Source organism: Loxodonta africana, chromosome 19 (genome assembly GCF_030014295.1).
Source record: "Loxodonta africana isolate mLoxAfr1 chromosome 19, mLoxAfr1.hap2, whole genome shotgun sequence".
Taxonomy (NCBI): domain Eukaryota; kingdom Metazoa; phylum Chordata; class Mammalia; order Proboscidea; family Elephantidae; genus Loxodonta; species Loxodonta africana.
Window position 1 is genome coordinate 13,706,851 of NC_087360.1, and position 21,854 is coordinate 13,728,704.

At 40.3% G+C, this 21,854-nt stretch overlaps 1 protein-coding gene across 7 annotated transcripts in view; it reads right to left on the reverse strand.

Moving 5' to 3' along the window:
- MED13L (mediator complex subunit 13L) overlaps positions 1 to 21,854 on the reverse strand; it is a 273,110-nt gene that overhangs the window by 31,229 nt on the left and 220,027 nt on the right. For 6 of the 7 annotated variants that reach the window (XR_010318584.1, XR_010318583.1, XM_064272256.1 and 3 more), the window contains 8 exons: positions 20,776 to 20,880; positions 16,259 to 16,990; positions 15,255 to 15,480; positions 14,109 to 14,214; positions 13,668 to 13,792; positions 10,574 to 10,673; positions 3,884 to 4,104; positions 3,130 to 3,335 (listed from right to left, as the gene is read on the reverse strand). Coding sequence is in view for 5 of the 7 variants with exons in the window: in XM_064272256.1 (XP_064128326.1) it covers positions 3,130 to 3,335; positions 3,884 to 4,104; positions 10,574 to 10,673; positions 13,668 to 13,792; positions 14,109 to 14,214; positions 15,255 to 15,480; positions 16,259 to 16,990; positions 20,776 to 20,880 (1,821 nt within the window). In the remaining 2 variants the exon portion in view is untranslated. The remainder of the gene's footprint in view (positions 1 to 3,129; positions 3,336 to 3,883; positions 4,105 to 10,573; positions 10,674 to 13,667; positions 13,793 to 14,108; positions 14,215 to 15,254; positions 15,481 to 16,258; positions 16,991 to 20,775; positions 20,881 to 21,854) is intronic. The other variant, XM_064272255.1, reaches the window with a different exon arrangement.

Below are 21,854 nucleotides of genomic sequence, written 5' to 3' on the forward strand. Positions count from 1 at the left end.
ACTGTAATTTCTAAAAGCTGTAACTTCTAAATGGAACTTCAACACGTGAGTTCAGATGCTAAATTAGCTAGAAGACCCTAAGATTAAATTTCCATCTAATATGCAATTACATTTTCATTTTTTGAAATTTAAAGTCTGCCAGTATACTTGTTCCCTGAGGCTATAATCCACAGACGATCCTAAAGTAGTGAAAATCAAACACACATGAACATTTAACTTTTTTCTAATTTTCAAAATGCAATCCTATTTGGGCTTGAATTTTTATAGTAATGAGTGACCATGAGGGAAGTCTACTTTTGGTGAGCCTTTTGCCAGTGCCACACTACAGTCAGTACGAATACTGCACATCCTGCTAAGAGGCCCCAGAATGAATTAGTGGTTGCACTAAAGTATACACATCACATCATGGTCTCCAGCTTCTAAGAGACCCCTGTGGGGTGGTGGGCATTTCTAGTTCATTTTTTATTTTCCACCGTGCTAGGCATTACCTATAAACTACCTATAGCACATTCTTTTTAGCTCCCAGGGACTAACTGGCTGATGTTATCTCTCTTCTCATAAGCAGTGGCTTCCCTTTGGAACAAACACAAAACAGTGTCTGCAATGTTCTGCTGCTTTACTACTGTAAAAATGTTTTTTGGCATACATTCTTAGATGAACGTGTAAAGCAGCATTATAAGCCTGTTCTTCCACTTAGAAGTATCAAAAGAATACGGATTCTTTTTTTTTGTTGTTGTTCCTAAGGCTCTTTTGATATATATTTTTATGGTGCTTAAACTGATCCTCCGCCAACGGACTACATATTCATTCACATATAACTTGAAAGAAGAATGTCATAAAGCAATGACTCTTCAAATAATTTTCTTGTGATTTTTAATTAGCCATGCCTAAACTACCAGCCTGAAGATCCAAATCAGACACTGTAAAGAAGTTTTCAATTCGAGATACGGTGGCATTTCTGAATACAGATAAAAAATGACCCAGAAACCTTGATTCGCAATCACTGCTCTCTCAGAGACCAAAATAATAAGTATGCAATAATCATCTCTACTCTAATTGGACTCCTTTTAAATTTTTCTATTCAACGAAATCCTAAAATTATGCCATTCAGATCAGAAAAGGAAGCAGGACTACTAACTGAAAACTTACATAATTAAATTGCTCCCTAGGTAGTAAGAATAGTTTATCTTACATAGTAGCCTGATTTTTTTCCCACTCAATAAAAATGAACTGAGTATGTTCAACAGCTACAACCAGAGACTTGCAGTGGCCATGCTGGACGGGAAAGATATAAACACTTCCGTCACCACAGAAAGTTCTACCTGACATTGCTGGTCTGGAATACAAAGAATCTTTGGGATGGCAAAGGGTGGGTTTAAGAGATCTAAACAATGACCTAAATTATTTAAATTACCATACAGCAACAGGCTGCACGTGACAACCAGGGCCTGCTGAGTAGATTCCTAAAGCCGTGGCCCCACGCGTGCGTGTGTGGCCGTATTCGCCAGCCCTTGTGCTGGGGCCCCTAGTGGTGGTTACCAGTGTCCACTTAGCAGCTGGGGTGAAGTGGAGCACAGCAGCAGTAAACACCCAGGCGCTCCTAGCTTACAGTGCTTCTGACTACACCTGCCATATTGTCGGGGACTTACTCTTTCCACAGTACTTCCACAAGTGTTAGTGTTGGAGTCTTTCCAAAGTCCTGTGTGGGAGGCAAGGTCCATCTTAAAGAAGGGAAGACTCAGGTAAAATGGAATATTTAAGGTCATACGTGAAATAAACCAAAAAGGGGGAAAGGAATGGAAATTTGAGTCCTATAACAATGTCACAGGACCTTCTAACTCTAGGACTCTTTCATACTGCCTGTCAGTTTGTCACCTGGCATGGCTTTCCATACATAAGCACAGAGCTGAGTTCACAAAGATGGTTTCATAATAGATTACAAACATGTAAGGAGCCCTGGTGGCTCAATGGTTAAGCGCTTGGCTGCGAACCAAAAGGATGGTGGTTTGAACACAGCAGCTCTGGGGGAGAAAGACCTGGCAATCTACTCCCATAAAGACCACAGCCTAGAAAACTCTGTGGGGCAGTTCTACTCTGTCACACTGGTCACCATGAGTCGAAATCAACAACACTGCAGTATAAACATGTAGCTCACAGACTGGAACTGGATCATAAATTTGTCTTATTTCTTGCTCAAGTTTACCTCTGAATTAATTGCCAACATTTTAAGAAAGGAAAACTTACATAAAAATCCAGATTTCCAGACTCCCTCAAAACAGAAAGCTCTAACCACACCAAACCCATACGCCTGCCTGACAACTTGCTACAGCTGAGTACAAACGTCCCTTTAGTTGGGGCACGCCCTCTGCAGGCCCTCACAGACCCCACTAGCCCTACTGCCCCCCACCATGACTGAGCATCAGGGGTGCCTGGTCTTTTCTTTAACCCTATTTCACCCACATATAGTGCTTACCTGGCCCTGAGAGAAATTCGAGTTTGTGGCCTTTTGTTTTATAGCATTTCAATTACTTTTAAGAAATTATTAACCATAGGGAAAACTGACTGTACACTGTTGATACCAGTACTGTGTTCTTGGACAGTACGAAATATGTCCCAGAGACCAAAAAAACAAAACAAAACCTTGTTTTCCTTCTTCAAAACCTTATCCCCTTTCTATTGCTGCTTGCTTATACGACATGGATTCAGCAAAAGAGAACTAGCTACGTTAGTACTTCATTTTAAAACGCCTGGAAGGAGGCATGTCTGTGATCATCTCTTTACATCAAATGAAGTGCTGACCACCACCACCCCCCTACCCCAAAAAGGAAGGGTCTGCATCGCCAACTCCCAGCAAGTGCCTGATTCCGTGGCAGACGCAGAATTCACACTGAACAAGCGTGGACGTCTGGTTCTCCATACCTAACCTTAATTCTTCAAAGCATATGAAATTCAGCTGGGGAAAAAAAGGGCACATTTTCAGCACAAAATAATGCACACAAAAACATGAACTGGCAGTACAAGAAAGTTTCAAAAGCTATGCTACTGTCATTTTTTTTTTTTTTTTAACAATTAGTTGAGATAAGAATCACATTAGATACTGCAAGCGACCTGACACAGCCCTGTACGTACTTGTAACCATCTCTAATGAAAGTGGCTGCAGGCGGCATGGGCAGGTGTTCGATTTTAGGGGGAACTGCCCACGAAGGCCGGAAGAGACAGGCATCGGGCATCTTCAGAGGTAGCAGGCACTGGCTCGGCAGCATCTTCAGTGGAGCAAACATGGAGGATCCCACGAAAGGCTGGAAGGCTGGAACTCTGTGCACATATGAAAAGTCCTGTGACGACAAAGCAGGCTCAGTGTTAATGCTGGTAAGCTGTTTATTTTTTGCAAAACGATTAAGGTACCCTTAAGGAACTTAACAATTCAGGCACGTAGTGTTACTGTAAAAAAATAACAACAAAGATTATAATTCAGTGTTTCTCTTACCTAATCAGTAAAAAAGAAAAAAGTCAAAATTATAAACATACTATATTCAATATACCATGTGATGTACCCATTAAAAAACCAAATCTGTTGCTGCCCAGTTGATTCCGACTCATAGCGACCCCATGCGACAGAGCAGAACCAGCCCCATAGGGTTCCCAAGGCTGTAATTTTTATGGGTACAGATCCCCAGGTCTTTTCTCCCTCAGAGCCTCAAGTGGGTTCAAACCGCCAACCTTTCAGTTAGCAGCCAGGCGCTTGTTTTTAACCACTGTGCCACTGGGGCTCCTTAGGTGATATACCTCATGACCCAATAGAAAGGAGCCTTGGACATTTACCTATATGCGGCTTACGAATAAGCTTTTCCTGCCTTGGAAAAGTGAATATACAGCCATCTACCTTTATCTCCTCTGGTTTGGGACTTCCCAACCCATCTTCCACTTCCATTTTGAATTCTGTGAGCTGTGTGGAAACCATGCTGACCATCGGGCTCTCCATCATGCCTAATGCTGTCACTGTCTCTGAACTGATTCCATCTTTATAATTCATCACAGGAGAAAAGGCAGGGTGCTGCTCCAAAGATGGAGGGGTGGGGAACATCCTTTGCAGGTCTGCAACTGCTAAAAAAACAAACAAACAAAAAAAAAAAACACCATTTCTTTTAACAGGTAAGGCTTTTAAAAGAAATCCCAGCTCATAGGCAGGCACCCTAGTTGGCACCAAATAATAATGCTGAGTGGTCGTATCAGCTATACAGCAGAATGCTGAGAATGGAAGCCTCTAAGAAGAAGGCCATCAGCAGAAATTTGTCCTTTTCTGGACCTTTACCATTATCCTCTTGATGCTTGATGATTTGGCCTCACATTAGTTAAATGAACCGACTCTACATAACATGTATTTTTTCTTCCAGCCACTGGTTGCAAGTCTAAGGAGATGAACTACATAGAAATTGGAACTAATGAGATGGAGTACCAACTTTAATGAAAGTTCTATCCCTACTTACAGGTAAGTGTGAAATATTTCAGAATTACATAACAAATGTTACATAGCAAGGATTACCCAGAAAATCCATGAACAACAACATCACGCATTTATATTACAGATAATGAGAACTATTTGTAGCCAGAAATGGTAGCTCATATATAGTGGGGTTACTCAGCTAGATAACAACTTCACTACAGTCACAGCTGTTGTTTGGGGGAAATTCTTCCAGACTGATATTAAAAAGAAACTTCTTATTTAGAATTAACAATTCTACCTAGACCCAAAAGACAATTTATTGAAAATCAAATAAAAAATTTCTTTGAGGAAATACTTAGAATGGTGATGCCCCCTTTTTTTGTTTTTAATCACTTTAATATAGTTGAGGTAAACACCATCACCATTGAGGAGCTGACTGTTAAACAGGAGGGAGACATGCAACGGAACTCAAGCTGCGGTTGTGAAGTCCAGCCACTAGGTGGTGTCCTGTGCAGCAATTTTACTTACAGGTTTGGAGCCACAAGTCAAAGTCGGAGATCTGGCATCACATTTCTGTCCTATTTTCCATTGTATTGCTCTTTCTAGCAATTTCAACATCTGAACAGGCAAAGGGTATCCACTGAATAGACTGAGATCTGACTTCTAGCTCTGAATCAGAAACTAATAAACAACACTGCGCCGTACCCTGTCCAGGGACAGAGTCTAAGGCAGAGCAGCACAGTGCAGTAGTGGGCGGGCCCCACCATCCAGGCGGGCGCTGGGTCACAGCTCTGCCCTGGTCAGGTCACTGCCTCCTCTCTGGCATCAGTTAATTCAGCTAAAAGGGAAGGCTTAGCTAGATACGTGATTCTCAGTAGGCTTTCTTTCTTTCCGTTTTTTGTGGTATAGTGGAAAGAGCTTCCAATCACCTCAGCATACGAAGGCCAAAAAAAGGTGAGACCCTCCGGATTAGATGATCTTTGGTATGTCTGCTGCTGAGCAGTTACAAAAAAAAAAAATATACAGATAACCCTAAATCACTGGCCCTCCTCTTGGCCTCCGGTGCCTGTGTGTGAAACAGGGGAGTGAGGTGTCAGGTAGGAAGGGTTCCAGATATCAGCTCCTACTTCCATCAGAACAGCTCTACTCCTACCTTCTATAACGAGGTTCTGTAAGATTCCATTAGACAAAGTGGTACCTACTGCTCCTAAAAAACAAACGAAGAAACTAAAAGCCCTAAGCTGATCTTGAAGGCACCTTCTTCTTGTAAGAGCATCCTACCCCTAAGGAATTTAACAATTCATAGAGCTAGGCATATAAGCCAAGCCAAACATGGCACTATCACAGAACCATCTGAGACACTATATACTTGATAAATTGTGAGATGGAAAAGCTGGTCCTTAAATGTAGCAGCAGCAACCAGGTCAGTTAGGTTTTCTTTAAAGGAAAGCTAAAGATTTTGATGTACAGTTAGATTATACTTGAAATACATTCATTACCTCTAACCTTTAGTCTCTATTTCTTTTCCCCAAGCCAGAAAGCAGCTACTAGTCAATTTTACTGTAAAATCAATTTGTAAGTGTAATGTTGTTATCTATACTCTTGCTTTACAAAATCTTCAAACTCACATTATGCTACAGATCTTAATTGCCAGTGTCAATCTCTGGGAAAGAAGGAAACTGTATATATTGTCTTAGATTTAAAATGACAGTGAGCTTAAGCATAGCCTGTCCTTCACTTCAAAGTATTCTGGCTACAGTACACAGTCATATCAAAAAAAAAAAAAAGTTTCCTTAAACTAGTTTTTAAATTTTCTTTAAAAACTGTAATAAAGGTACTTTCCGCTTTGGGCTACTTGATTTCTTTGATGCACCTGACATAGTCATACACCTCAGTTTGGAAAGCCTCAGCCAGCTTCACGATTTTTACCAAAGCTAAAACAGCACAAAAAAGCTTGGATAAAATGAGATTCTGCCTGCCAGAGAGTCACTTTAAAAAGGTGGTCTCACTCTTATTACCAGGTATTCTTAAAGAAGATTAACCTCTCTAGTGTCAATGTTCTCACCTGGAAAATGGGAACAATAACATCTACCTCCTATGTTTTTTGTGCCTATTAAATGAAATAATGTATGTGCATAAGTAGACGCTTTGCCACATACATCTCAACAGTCAGTGATGGAGTCATCACTAATTAGGCCTGGCTCCAAATTTTGGTTTGAATGGAAAAAGATGGGAATGTTGCTAAGTTTCGGGGAATTTCTGAGACGCTCCTAAAGAAGTTTTGAGATGTTCAAAGGGAACTAGACTCAAAGTAGGTAAGGCAGGAAGATTCAGAAGACCCAGAGAAACTCTTTGGTTCTCCAGAAAAGAAAAGCACTGTTTGCCTGTTCAATTTTCTTCCTAGAAAATGGCAAAGTGAGGGAGGAGACAGCTACTAGAATGGACTAAAGTTGCGCCATCTTGCCCAGTGGCCAATTACTCATATACTGTCTGCACTCCAGCTGACGCTCATTCCCCACACCTACTGTCTCCTCTGCTGTGTTTTAAGAATTCACGTACAGGACTGAAGCCCCAACATAAGGTCTTCACTGATTCCCCAGTATTCTCCCACTGAAGAGCACCTAGCAGAGTTCCTTGCAAACAGCACGTGCTCTTGTAGAACACATAAACGAAGCAAACTCAAAGTCCAACTCTTTCACTTTGCCCCTCAAAGACTCTTATTTCAAACTGACATGATCTTAAAGATGAAAATTTATAAACAACTGGTTAACAATAAAACCTAAGAAAATGGAAAACGCTTCCTTTTTTTTTTTACTTTATTACGACACATATCCCAAGTAAATAACTATGAACCTGTGCTGTGCCAACAGAGTACCCACTACCCACACGTGACTCCTGAGCACTCAGAAGCAAGGCCTGTCTACACTGGGACGTGCTGCATGTGTCAGTACACACCAGGCCCCAAACAGTTAGCACCCATAAGTATGTAAACTGTCAATACTTTTTATACTGATTAAATGTGGAAGTAATAATATTTAAATACATTAGGTTAAATAACACATCATTAAAATTAATTTCACCTGTTTCTACTTTTTTAACGTAGCTACTAGAAAATTAAAAAATACACCTGTGGCTCTCATTTGCGGCCCACGGTGTATTTCTGCTGGAGAGCGCTGTTCTAGATAGTAAATTTTATAATACATCTGTCTTCCCAACTCAATGTCCAGTAAAGCTGTTGCAGAGACGAAAACATCTTGCCAGGGTATTTTCATTCTTCTTTCTTTTTTCAATTGTGCTTTAGGTGAAAGTTTACAGCTCAAGTTAACTTTTCGTCCATTCAACCAGCTCCTATCCCTTTCTGCCTTCTCATCCCGCCTCTGGATGGAAGCTGCCCATTAGTCTCATGTATCTACTTGAACTAAGAGGCACACTCTTCACAAGTATTACTTCATGTTCTATACTCCAGTCTAATCTTTGTCTGATGAGGTGGCTTCGGGAATGGTTTTCGGTCCGGATTAACAGAGAGTCTGGGGGCCATGTCTTCTGGGGTTCCTCCAGTCTCAGACCATGAGGTCTGGTCTTTTTACTAGAATTTCAGTTCTGCACCTCACTTTTCTCCTGCTCCGTCAGGGACTCTCTCTTGTGTTCCCTGTCAGAGCGGTCGGTGGTGGTAGCGAGGCACCGTCTAGGTCGTCTGATCTCAAGCTGATGGAGTCTCTGGTTTATGTGGCCCTTTTGTCTCTTGGGCTCCTATTTTTCTTGTGTCTTTGGTGTTCTTCACTCTTCTTTGTTCCAGGTGGGCTGGGACCAATGGATGCATCTTAGATGGCCGCTGGCAAGCTTTTAAGACCCCAGATGCCACTCACCAAAGTGGAATGCAGAACATTTTCTTAATAAACTTTGTTATGCCAATTGACCTAGATGTTCCCCAAAACCATGGTCCCCATACCCTCACCCCTGCTACTCTGTCCCTCAAAGCATTTGGTTGTATTCAGGAAACTTCTTAGCTTTTGGTTTAGTCCAGTTGTGCTGACCTCCCCTGTATTGTGTGTTGTCCTTCCCTTGACCTAATAATTCTTGTCTACTGTCTATTTTGTGAATTCTCCTCTCTCTCTTTCCACCCTCGTAACCATCAAAGTGGTCTCATATAATATTTGTCCTTTTGCATCTAATTTCACTCAGCATAATTTAATGCCCTCCAGATTCATCCATGTTGTGAGATGTTACACGGATTCATCATTGCTCTTTACTGTTGCGTAGTATTCCACTGTGTGAACATACAACACACCATTATTTGTTTAACCATTCATCTGCTGATGGGTATCTAGGTTGTTTCCATCTTTTTGCTATTGTGAACAGTGCTGCAATGAACGTATGCATATATCTATGTGATGGCTCTTATTTCTCTAGGATATATTCCAAGGAGTGGGACTGCTGCATTATGTGGTACTTCTATTTCTAGCTTCTTAAGGAAGTACCAAATCGATTCCCAAAGTGGTTGTACCATTCTACACTTCCACCAGCAGTATATAAGTGTTCCAGTCTCTCCACAACCTCTCCAACATTTGTGTTTTTCAGATTAATGCTAGCCTTGTTGGAACGAGATGGTATCTCACTGTACTTTTGATTTGCATTTCTCTAACGGCTAATGATCGTGAACATTTCCTCATGTATCTATTAGCTGCCTGAATGTCTTCTTTGATGAAGTGCCTGTTCATATCCTTTGCCCATTTTTTAACTGGGTTCACGGTCCTTTCTTGAGAGGAAATTCTGTGTGTGTGCCTACACTTAGACACACATGCACTTTTATATTTAAATTAAAAAGATCCTCTTAATTCCTAGATATGTGAATTTTCCTGATGCTAATATTTCTGTGCCACATTCCAGGTTCATTAATTTTTATAACCTGTATGCTATCATCAAATTTTGAGTAGCTTCTCTTTGAAACAACTGCTTTTTGAATAGAAAGGAGAGAGCACAGTACTCCTCTCCTGGGCAATGACACTAACCAGCAGGGTGCTTGGTGGGTGAAAAATCTTGGACAAGTTATCTGACAGTTAGCACTGCTACGTATCACTTAATGTCAAAAAGGGCAGAGGGTGAGCCAGTTCAATACTAGGGAAGAAATTCACCCATCGGACCTGTTTCATATGTATCTATTTCAGTACTGTTTCTTTTTATCTGTGAGCTCCATGTTTGTAAAATTCTGCAGTGCAGGGTAATAAAAAAAGAAAAATGTTTAATTAAAAAAACCACAGCAACTGGCTGGCTATCATTATTCATTTTCATACATGTCATGCTTGAGAAAGCTTTGCATATTTTAAAAAGCTATGGATCCACTAAAGCTGTCAAAATCCAATCTCTGTATACTTCACACTTCTACATTTGAGTAAATCAGCACTACATTTATAGGTTCATAAAACTTTTTGACTCATCCCTATGACATGGTGGTTTTTCCCCTCAATTTGTTCTCATTACCAGCTGAAGTTAATGAGAAGGTATTAAAGAATGATTTGCAACGGAATTACGTTTCTGCTTCAGAGGGCCCACATAAGCCACCCTGAAACCCTTTTCTCTTGTAGAATAACGTGGTTTCTTAAAGAATATACTGGAAAAAAAAAAAGATGTTTCTCTTCCTGTCAGCATACATAATAAAAACTAGTTGATTTCAAAAGGAAAACACAAAAACTTCAGTATGAATCTGAAAAAGGATCACAGAAAACTAATAACTATTATCGCTGGATGAATTAAATGTATGAAAATTGAAACATTTTACACAAACTCTCATAATAGAATATCTCCCTGAAAACCACCTGAGTAGCATTTTGCCTGCTAGGAAAGGACTATTAGAAAAACAAATTGAAACATGTTGTTCTCCATATTGTAAACCATACAACAAGGTTCTTAACTTGAAAGCAAAAGAAAAGGACTTCAAATGGTGCTCCTCCCTGTGTACAACCGGCTCCTGTCATTGTGGGAACACCAGCTTACACGAGCTTCAGATCATAATCAGAATTTTGTCAAAGGAAAGAGTAAAAGGAGGGGTATCTCAGAGAAGGCGACGCTGAGTATAGAGAACATTACACGTTTAGGCAGTGAGTCAAACCTCAGTCAATTTGCTCCACTTACTTGGTGGGTAAGGAACGGCAGTCCTTCCATCCTTTCCGAGAGGCCGGTCTTCTGTCCCAACTGTAGGCATTTTTGATGAGCGCAGTGCAGGTGACACAGCCTGAGAAGAGATCGTTCGTATTACAATGGAGTCACACATGTGTGTATAAGCAGGGCAGTCATCAAATATTTCTTAGTGTATGTCTATTACTATTGAAAAATGAAGGAAAGATATCTTCTTACACAGTGTTCTCTGGGTAAACTCCTGGAAATACCAGCAGAGAGAGAAACAAAGGCGATGGCTACAAGCTTATCAATCAAATACGGGAAATGGAGTGATTGAGTCTTTTTTCACGGATCTGGTGAGGGCAGACTGTGCCACCAAAGCAGAGACTTCAGACCTTAAGCAACTCTTTCCTCCCAGGTCACCAGAAGAGTAGTTTCACAGACACCATGATTACATCAGGGTGGTGCCTCCAGCTGTGATTGGCAATCGGTTTGCTCTGCCTTCTGTTTGGAGGCAGGAAGCTAAAAGACATGACCTCAAGCCTTCCCAAGCTATAAATCTTTTACTTTTCACCATGACAAACCCTTTACCTTCTGGACCTATCTCGGCGGTTACTGTTCATCTCTACAAAAAATAACCTCATCTCATAAAATGACTGAAATATAGAGGAGGTTTTTTTCTGATCTGTTTATTTAAAGTCCCTTACTAGGCAAATTATCTTTAAGAACTCAAGTGAACTGATTAAAAAAATAAAGTAAGAGAAAATAAAACAAAGAAAAAAGGATTATTACAAATAGAAGGTCTTTTGGTTTTCTTTACTTACACTTAAACCATGTCACAGACTTGAAATGTAAAATTAAATTCAAAGACATCTGAGATGAAAACTTAGCCAAAAGCCAATTCTAGTTACGAAGTAAGATGAATTAGCAAATGATTTTAAGGTAAACTGTTCACTTGATTAAATGCTAGGCTAGAAATCACAGTAAAGTAGAAACACTCAGTTCAGAGAAATGAAAATCAGATTTGAAATGTCTAGCTGTCCTTTACATACTAACATTGCTAAAAATATATTCCAAAATCTTAAACATTCAGTCCAGCAGCCATTCATAATTTATGTAGAGAATAACTACAATGGCTCAGAACAGAGACAAGCAATCACTCACTAGCAATGGTGGCCATGAAGAACACTGGGCCACTCCATATGGCTTGCTCTTTTCCTTTTTTTCGTTCTCCCCTTCTATTCCTTTGATTTGTGATTCCTTTTCTTTTCATACTTTGTTCCTACCATCACCACCCAAAGACCTATCCTACCCCTCAGGATCATTAAAATCAATCCAAGGCAATACATGGCTTTAGGAGACAGTCAAGTTCAAAAAGGACCTCGGATACCTGGATCAGCAATAAGAAAGTTTGTCACTTCTTCTACCAAAGGGCTTTTCACACTGCCATGTCCTTTTCCTTCACGCACTCACTTATGCGTTCAGGGCCTCATGTTTCAAAAAGCAACACCAAAATCAAACCCATTGCCATCAAGTCGATTCCGACTCACAGCAACCCTATAGGACAGAGTGGAAGTGTTCCCCAGGGTTCCCAAGAAACAGCTGGTAGATTCAAACTGCTGACCTTTTGGTTAGCAGCCGAGCCCTTAACCACTGCGCCACCAGGGCTTCTTCAATACAAAAGTGACCAAATAACAGTCCTGCTTTCTGCATTATCAGCATGGTAACAAAGAAAGTAGCACTCACCCTACCAGGTCAGTTCCACATTTAGCAGCCTTCAGAGGAACACACTACAGGTATAGTATAGGGGAAGTCCAAAGGTCAGAGCCTAACCAAAAGTCTTCCTAACCATATCTGTCTCTCCCCAGCATCAGAAAGCAGACCAATGGTCTGTTCATTATCCCCCACAATCTATTCAGTTCATTTCTGTTGTTAACCAAGGCTTATGCCAGGCTCAAACTAATGTCCCTGCCCTGCCTCTCACTGAACCCGGTCTTTCCACATTTCAAGTCAAATCCATTCTTTGAGGCCATCATGGATTCATTGTCTTCTAAGTATCTATGACATTAATGGTGTATATTACCTATTAAGCAGATACATTTTATTTTAAAGTGATCTGGGCCTTAGAAACGTGATTCCTACTTAACGTTCAAGCCTTAACTTAAACAGTGCTTCCCTGTCCTTATGTACTTGAATGCACAGCATCTTTAGATTCAGGTCTGTTACTACATTCAGAGTTATAAATATATTGTAACCTTACGTATATGTTATTTCTCCTTAAGTCTGTGAGTGTCTCAAGTGTAGGCGTGGTAATTTAATCACATCTGTAACCTCAATGGTTAGGCTTAGTACCAGTCACAAGGGAACTGATCATCAAATGATTAAGAGTGTATATAAAATGGACAGATGGGGAAGTAGTGAAATAATTAAATGAAAGAAAGAAAAAATAAACTAATGAACTGACTTCTTTGAAAAGTGGGCCTATCTTTACTCATCTCTAGGTTCCTCACAAATAAATGGGCACTCATATTTGCCCAAAGGAACAGAGTTGGTTAGGAGGATGAAGGCACAAATTTCCATACTCTTGGGCCAGCTGTTCTCTAAAAGAGTTAGCAATTCTTATCTGCCACTTTCATCACATAATGCTTTATATTCTTTAACTTCTATGTGCACAAGTTCTATTTCCTTACTACAATACCATGTTCCTAGAAAGTATGAATCGGATTTGTATTATATATCTCTCAAAATGTAGACTGACCTCTGAGTTAACAGATAAATAAGAAGTTATATGGATGTTTTTCAAACTTGAACCAGGGAGACTACATAACACATTCCTAACAGCCCATGGTATTTTGAAGGATTTATTACAGTAAAGGGGAAACACTGCAATGTTTACAACAGAAATAACACTAATGAAAAGGGCCATCAACAAACAAAGTTCGAGGGGTGTTAGATACTACCCTGGTAACTCTGCAATTTTTTCAAAGGATACCAACGTTTTTTAAGAACATTCAATTCAGTAGACCAAACTATAAAGAAACACTGCAGCAACGTCATCATGTCCTCCCTTGTAGGGAAACGTCTGTACGTGAAGCTGTGGCAGACTCACCCCAAGTTCGTCGTCATCAGAATTATCAAAGATGTTGTCTAAGTCATGCAGGGAAGGCGCCAAATCCGTCACCTGCGTGAGGCTACTGGAGCCAGCTCTGCCAGCAGCGTTATCCTGCCGGACGTCTGCAGGAAAGGAGGCAAGAGGACCAGAATGAGCGGCTTCACCGAGGGAGGAAGAGTGAGGGGAGTACACAGATCTCAATGCACAAGACCTGCCTGTGAATTTGTTCCCTATGGTTTTAATTAAATTTAGTGACCATTATTTCCAAATATGTTTATCAGTTTTGAAAGGAACTGAAAAACAAACTATGATGAATATATTCAAGATGAGATCGAACTACTGCTACTACAATCAGAATATAATTTTACGTTGAGAAGCATCTCCCTTGCATTTTATTTTAGCAACAATCCAAGTGAGGCAAATAATCATTGTACACACCTGTTTTAGCAGCAGAACTGAAAATAGACATGGCATTTTTCCCATCAGGCACCGGCGTGGAATGACCTGGTGTAGTGACATCCTTGGTACCAAATCCATCCTCTGACTGTGTAATAAATTCAGCCAAACAAAACACATGAACACCAACCCAAAGTGTGGAATATGAGGGAGAACACAAAGAATTAGAGGGTAGAATGGAACTTGTTATGAGCACAAGTATGATAAACCATGGTCTATGCAACCAAAGGAGATAAAAGAGATGCCCTTTCTCCTGAATTTACACGGAACCAAGAACTCCCCCACTTTTCCCTCAACCCAATGGGCTATTCTGAATGAATGAGGGTTTTAAGCCTCAATGGTACTGGGGGCATTTGATTACAGACTGGCCACGGTGTTAAAAGCTGCCTTTTTTCCTTTTTTAACAACTTAGATGCAGACTTTTTTTTTTTAGATGCAGACTAATGGATCGTGCTTTCTGGATCTAAACAGATCTCTGTAAAGGAGTCTAAGAAGTGTTCCCTTGAACTAAACTTGCCTCTTTTAATTGTCTTCTTTCCTCTGCTCTCAAGAATATCACTTTAAATGGCCCAGTATTTTAGAATGTCTTAAAAATTTAAGGCTAAAGACAGCATACGCCCCCAGTACTGATTCTTATGACAATGGAACCAGGAAAATTAACACTGACAGTTTGTGAGGAGTGTTAATATTAATTCAGTGAGATATACAGGTAAAGCGCTCAATATAGTAAACATGATAAAACATGATAAGCGCTCAATAAACAGTAGATAGTATCAACATTTTTTTCTTTACGTTTCAGGTATTTTTGAATTATTCTTAAAGAGAAATAAGCAGGGAGCATAGGCCAACAAGGATTAGCATATGAGAGGAAACATGCGCTGGACGAGCTACAGCCTGGAAAATATGAGGCTTCATTTATGTTCGGCTGACTTTTAAACAAAGGTGAGCCATGACATAAAAAGGAACAATACGCTGTTCAGTACAATAATACCAAGAGCATGAATATGGGGACAGAGCAATCAGGCAAGACTATCTCAAACGTTCTGCCTCAGACGTCTTCCCATACGTGTAGTGTCGCCATAGATAGAAACCCACACCATACGGGACTCTCTCTAGGTCCCATGGTACCTTATTCTTTTTCAGGGAATCTTTCTCCGTCCCTTGCTTGCATTTCTTGTTTGCCGTAAAGATGTATTTTATGTCACCGTCCTCAAAGGTATACGGGTCATTGACTTCTCCCAAACTGTCTCCAGGTGGTTGGGTTAGAGGCAATGGGTCAAGGAAGTGGAGTGGCTGCATCTGGGGCTGCTTGTCTTGCCAGATTTTAAACCGTTTGTTAGGCTGTGCTAAGAGTCTGAAAGGGAAAATGAAGGACAATTTAAGCAAGATGGACAAGGTAAAATGATTTAAAAAAAAAACAAAAACACAGAGCTGCACATATGATTTAAAGCATTTATAAGGCTTAAACTAAAAAGTGCATCTGTTTAGTGTTTTTCTCTCAAAGATCATATTCACAATTACATACATCTCAGGAGGCTTTGCCAAGAATGTATGTTTTTGTACTCATTCCATGGGCTCTGGGGACAGGCTGCCTAGGTTCAGGTTCCATCTGTGTTATTAACTAACTGCATGACCTCAGTTTCTCAGCTATGAAATTAGGATAATAATATGCTTGTGGTGAAGATCAAATGAGATAATCCATGTAAAGTGTTCAGAATAACGGGTGGCTGGAAAGTGGTATTAAGTGGTAAGTACTATTACTAGATGCATGCTACATACCAGAATGCACGCAAAGCCTTCCTCAGAAGTGTCAGCATACGAAGGGTGATGTGTTGACAGGGATACGGAAGGACACAATACAGAAAGAGCTACATTCTTTGATCAAAAAACAGTAGGTCAAAAAAAAAAATTAACTCTAAAATGCCATAAGGAGCCCTTATTACCACCATGTTTAAACAACGATACGTGTGCTAACCTTCATGAAGGACAAAAGCATTAGCATTTTCTATATGTAAAGACTAGAATGGTGAAGAAAGGCTGCTTTCAGGTCAGATCTGAAGGTTTAGCAGGGAGAGATGAGAAGCAAAGTCCCTGGTGCTCAGGCGCCAGGTGAGCGTGCAGAGCCACCTTACCTTTGCAGTGCAGTGCTCTCGGTGATGACCTCCATTTTGGCATCACATCTCTCACCCTGGAGCTCTGGAGGCCTGAACTCAGCATCATCACTGGGTGGGAGACAGTAACTGTGCCACCACTTATCTGAAGACTCCGGGTTTGAGGGCCTGATCCCACAATATAAGGCCGTCTCGCTAACCTCTGCCATCAGAGGCAGTCTTTGGCCTACGAGGACAGTTCTGTCATCCAGAGTAGACAACTGCTGGAGCTCTAGGCCATTTCCATAGAGGGCTGGATTCACAGGGACAGATGGTGGGTCCAAACTCTCCGTTTCCTGACCTCGAGGCTGAGGGCTGAGTGTTGGTGGCAGAGGGGATATAGGGGAATGAGGTGAATCCATAGGATTCAGATTCATTTGCTTGCTTGGGTTTCTGGAAGGCACGGCCATTTGCTTATCATACTTCCTACTGCTAGACACCTCCAAGGAGGAGTCCATCCCTGCCAACCCTAGCTTCTGTCCTGATGTATCTTGTTCCATGCATAACTCTTCGGCCACAGAGGGCCTATGGTGAAATGGTATCAAGGGTCTCTTTTGCAACTTGTCTCCTTTTTCCTGTCGTTCTGTTGTTTTGTGCTTAGAAGAAGCAGGAGGTGGCAAAGATGAAGATGATGATGGTCCTGCACTGAACCCTGGTTGAGATATTGTGGGAGGTCGATTGGGTCCTGCTGCACAACGTCTTAAAAGTTTATGCCTGAAATGAGAATTAAAATAAGTCAGCAATACAGAGGTGAAAACAACTGCATCATAATATTATAAAAGAGATGCCTCTGACAGGTTATGTTTTTTTAGGCCCACACTAGATGCACTCATACAGCTAACAGAACTCTACATTTTAATTATATTTAAAATGATTAAGGAAAGCAACACACCCTGATAAAAAGTGACAAACCAATCACATACAAGTTAAGCAGGTAAGAGACGAACTTAACAAGAAGGATAAACTAATATATTGCTAACCCCTGCATAATTACTGACTTGAAAAATCCCCAAATCTTTCAAATCTGGTGAGGGCCTCAGATAACCTAACCATATTGCATCTGAAAACGAAGAATCATGACATTGTCTGGCCAGAATTTAAAAAAAAAAAAAAAAAGAAGTCTGCAATTTCTGTTTAGAACATTCTACTAACTCTAACACAGAATGACTTATAATGGCTTGCAGTCTTATAAACTGGGAATAAAATAACTATGCTACTCCATTCCAGAATGTGAAACTCAGGTAATGGGGGTTAATCCTAAGAACATTTAGTAAGTATACTAGAAACTTTATATGTCACTATTATCTAAGAAGGAGCCCTGGTAGTGCAGTGGTTAAGTGCTCAGCTGCTAACCAAAAAGTCAGTGGTTAGAACCCACCAGCCACTGTGTGGGACAAAGATGTGGCAATCTGCTTCTGTAAAGATTACAGCCTTGGAAACCCTATGGGGCAATTCTACTCTGTCCTACAAGGTCCTATGAGTTGGAATTGACTTGATGGCATCAGAGTTTTTTTTTTTTTTTTGGTTATTCTCTAAGAAAGAAGGAATAAAACACAACTTTGGATCTTACAGCCACATGTTAAAATGAGATAGAAATAAAAGGTTGTGAATGAGGATTCAGACAACACACACACGCACACAAATGCACTAGAACCACGTAGGCAGGAACAGCAAGCCTGCTCACATCCTAACACACTTCCTGGCAAGCATGAGTATGAGAAATTGCTCAGTAAGGGCCCACTAGATGATGCCAAGGTTTAATCTGTGCAACAAAGTTATATAGCAGGTCAGCCAGATCCTCCTAATATATAAATCACTGCCAGGGAAAAATGTAAGCTTTCCTGCCGGTGGAGCAGTAACTCTCTGAGGCCACTAGGGTGGCATTAAATTACTGCTGCATTGCACTCAACGATGCCCTAGTGGGCAGTAAAACGGATTTGTGTGGCATAATGGGATGGTTTAGTGGGACAGCAGGATGGCCACCCTGTCCCATAAGACCATTAAATAGTGTGTGGAGTAGACCATTCCTAACGGGTTTGCTAATCCTGTAGTAGATAATCTCAAAACACTCTTGCCAAAGTCTTTGCTACTCTAAAAAAAAAAAATCCTGACTTCAAGAAGGCTGTCTTAGCATAAAGCTGCTGACAATAAGGCCAAAAGTGTGCTGTAAGCCTCCAGGACACAGTGCTGCAGTGCTATATGAAGGTCTCATCTGAGAACTTCTCAATTGTATCTTCTCAGGGTGCTTATTTTAAAACTTAAGCTTTAAAAGTCTTTTACATTAAAGTTTCTGATTTAGATTTTCTCAGAGAACATTTAACCACACTAGTCCTTTGATAGATATTTTCTGGCAGCCTCTTCAAAGTAAGGACTTTTTGCAAGTGGATAATCTTATAAAGTCGCTTTTTCCAACTGTATTTAACGACTCAGCTACACAGTGAAATGGTTATCATTAAGAATAAGCCAGTAAGTAACAGACTACCATTGCAAATCTCTAAACAAGAAAGGGCCATGACTGAAGCAGGCTGTAAGAAGACCAGGGTAGACTGGTGGCCGGAAGGAACCAGAGGCAGGGCCAATTCCTGTAGAAAAACATGGTGGCTAAGAGAAGGAGGAGGCAGAATGCATATAATAGACATTTCAAAGGAAGTCATTGTGAAATGTAGTGACAGACAAGATTTAGAAAATGAAGAGAAAAAAAACAAATGATAAGGTTTTTAGGCTGAGAAAATCATTGATAAAAAAGACTGAAGTAGGGTACCTGGTTTGTGAGGAAACATACATGTCAATATACAATACAAGAGATTTCTTAAAAGCAAGTCCCCCCCCCGCCCCCCCCCCCAAATAATATACAAGACTACAGTAAGTGTGAATAGTCAGGTTTAGAGATAAGTATTTGCAAGTCAGAGGAATGCTGCCCTGGTATGCAGAGCTACAAAAAGACCTAAAGGTATAGAATTTGTCAAGAAAATGTAGCAATAACCCCGAAGAACAAAGACAGAGCTTTATTTGTTTTATTACACTTAAAGTATTAAAAAAAAAAAAACAAAAACCAAAGGAGCTAATAAAAATGTGATATAAATCAGTAAAAATATTACTTTTAAAAAGAGTAAAGAAAAATAGATCAGGGAAAAGAACAAGGGAAAAAAAATAAGATGAAAGGCCAAGTGAAGTTATATACACTAAGTTCATATTCTAGGTACTTGCTAAAGGTGGACCATGACTTGGCTGTGAACATTTTAGAAATCAATGTTAATAGGAAAATACTTTTTGTCCCATAATTCACAATGGCCAACGGATAAAAATAAAGCAATATTCAACAGTAATACACTATTTTTATCCCAAGACCAGAAAGATAGTCTCACCTCCCTCAGAGAGAGGATGTTTAATGAGCAAACAACTTCAAAACCATCCTCCCAGAAAAATCAATCATGGGTTTCATTAGGCTGATACTGGCAACGTCTCTCAACAAGAGGCTGACCACCACAGCAGGGCTTGATAAAAGAGAATCAAGTTACGGGGCAAGGGTAGGCAGGAGGGTGTCGACACTGTTCTACTGATTCAAAGTTCCAGTGCACACACGCACACAAGTCCGCGTGTATCCGCAGGCGGTATATGAATCAGTTCATTTCTACCACGTTAAGAACCTCTGATTTAAACTAGAGAATAGATGGCCAACTTCTCAACTGAACTGAAACTGCGCAGTCCAAATCTGAACATGGGTGCCTTGGAAGCAGAGCTAGTCTAAACGGCTCATGAAATGAAGAATCATCACTACATGTTCTGACTGAGCTGGGGAGAAGGCTGCTTAAGAAATTTAAGAATCCTAAAAGACTCGTGATAGAGTAAGATTCTTTACTACCACAAAAAAAAAAAAAAAAATTTTTTTTTTTTTTATTGGCAGTGGTAAGTCAAGAAAATACTCATGAGGAAAGCAAAAATTTCCTACTGACAAAAACGTGGGATCCTATTCAAACACCTAAATCAATGAGCAATTAAGATACCATGACTACAACAAGCTGAGCTTTTAGCAGGTGTTTCCAAATATCTGCCTCAGTCATCAAAAAACATCATCACTACCAGCCACAAGAATAAAAATAATCTATAGAAGGTCTATTTACTCCAAATTGTTTGACTCAAGTCAACCGATTTTTAAAATGTTATCTTTGTTTTAAAATTTAGAGTAGTTAAATAAAGTCATTTAAAAGGGATGGTCTTGTCAAATTGATGCCTTTAGTTTTGAAGTAGCTAACCTGAAGACATTTGTGGGAGCAATTTGCTAACAGGGCCAATTGTCTAATAAGCCTCTGTCTGAGTCCTGACAGTATGACAGTATCATCTGAATAAGAGAAAAGACTGACCTTTCCCTTCTCTACTGGAGGAGGAAGATTTTTTAAAAAAAGACCCCCAGACAGGAAAGAAATGATCTGAGGCCAGGAGAACAGTCAACAACACGCCGTCATTCCATCCACTGCGGTTTTGCCTTTTTGACTACCTACCTGGAACAAGAACAGCTAACTCTTTGGGTCGGATCCACAAAATCCCAAGTAGCAGGATTGTTAGCAGGCTCTTCTTCAAGAGTTGGAGTTGACACTTGGCTCCTCCTATAAGGGTTAAAAATGTGACTTCTTTGTAAACAGGAGATAATGCTAATACTTCTGCAGAGAAAAATGCTAAAAGTCTTTAATACATTAAACATAGTAATGGTATCCTACGGCATACATTCAGAGCAGCCAAAGTACGAAACTATCACTTGTTCCATGCACTAGAAGAAGCAGGATTCTTGTAGTCAAATTCAGCATTTTAACATGGGTGGTATACATAGCAATTTAAACAGTATCTGGCACTCTGACTTGTTGCTTTAGGGGGAAAAAAAAGGCCATCTAAATTATGCCGAAATGACCTAGAATATTTTGAAAGAAATTAACTTCCCACAGCATGTGTAAATTAGCACCCTCTGACAGACTGTTCAGAAGCCCTGGATGCACAGTGGTTAGAATGCTCAACTGCTAACTAAAAGGTTGGTGGTTCGAACTCACCAGCTGCTCTGCAGGAGAAAGATGTGGCAGTCTGCTTCCTTAAAGATTTACAGCCTTGGAAACCCTATGAGGCAGTTCTACTCTGTCCTACAGAGTCACTACGAGTCAGAATGAATTTGACAGCAGTGGATTTGGATCTTGTTTTGTTTTGTTTTGTTTTGACGGACTGTTTAAATCACTCTTAATACTCCTATAATATTTACTAGCATTTAACAGCTGCATTCCACCACTGTTAACAGCAACTAAAAGATAGAAAATAAAAATGTTTCCTACATGTCACTGGCACTGGTAATCAGCAGCAAAAAGTAGATCGCTACTAATACGTAGTGAAAATAAGAAGACAGGCAATCTTTTTAGATGCTGATTTTGTATAGCTGATACTGCCAAGTGTTCCAGAGACACCTCTGCAGGGGCTTCTGTGGCTCTCCACCCTCTTCTGCCTCATCTCCCTGATCTGTGCTGCTGGTAGAGGGGTTCCGGTCTATTAGGACTGGTGGAGGTGAAAGGTTTATGGTGACAAAAATCAAAGATGGTAAATG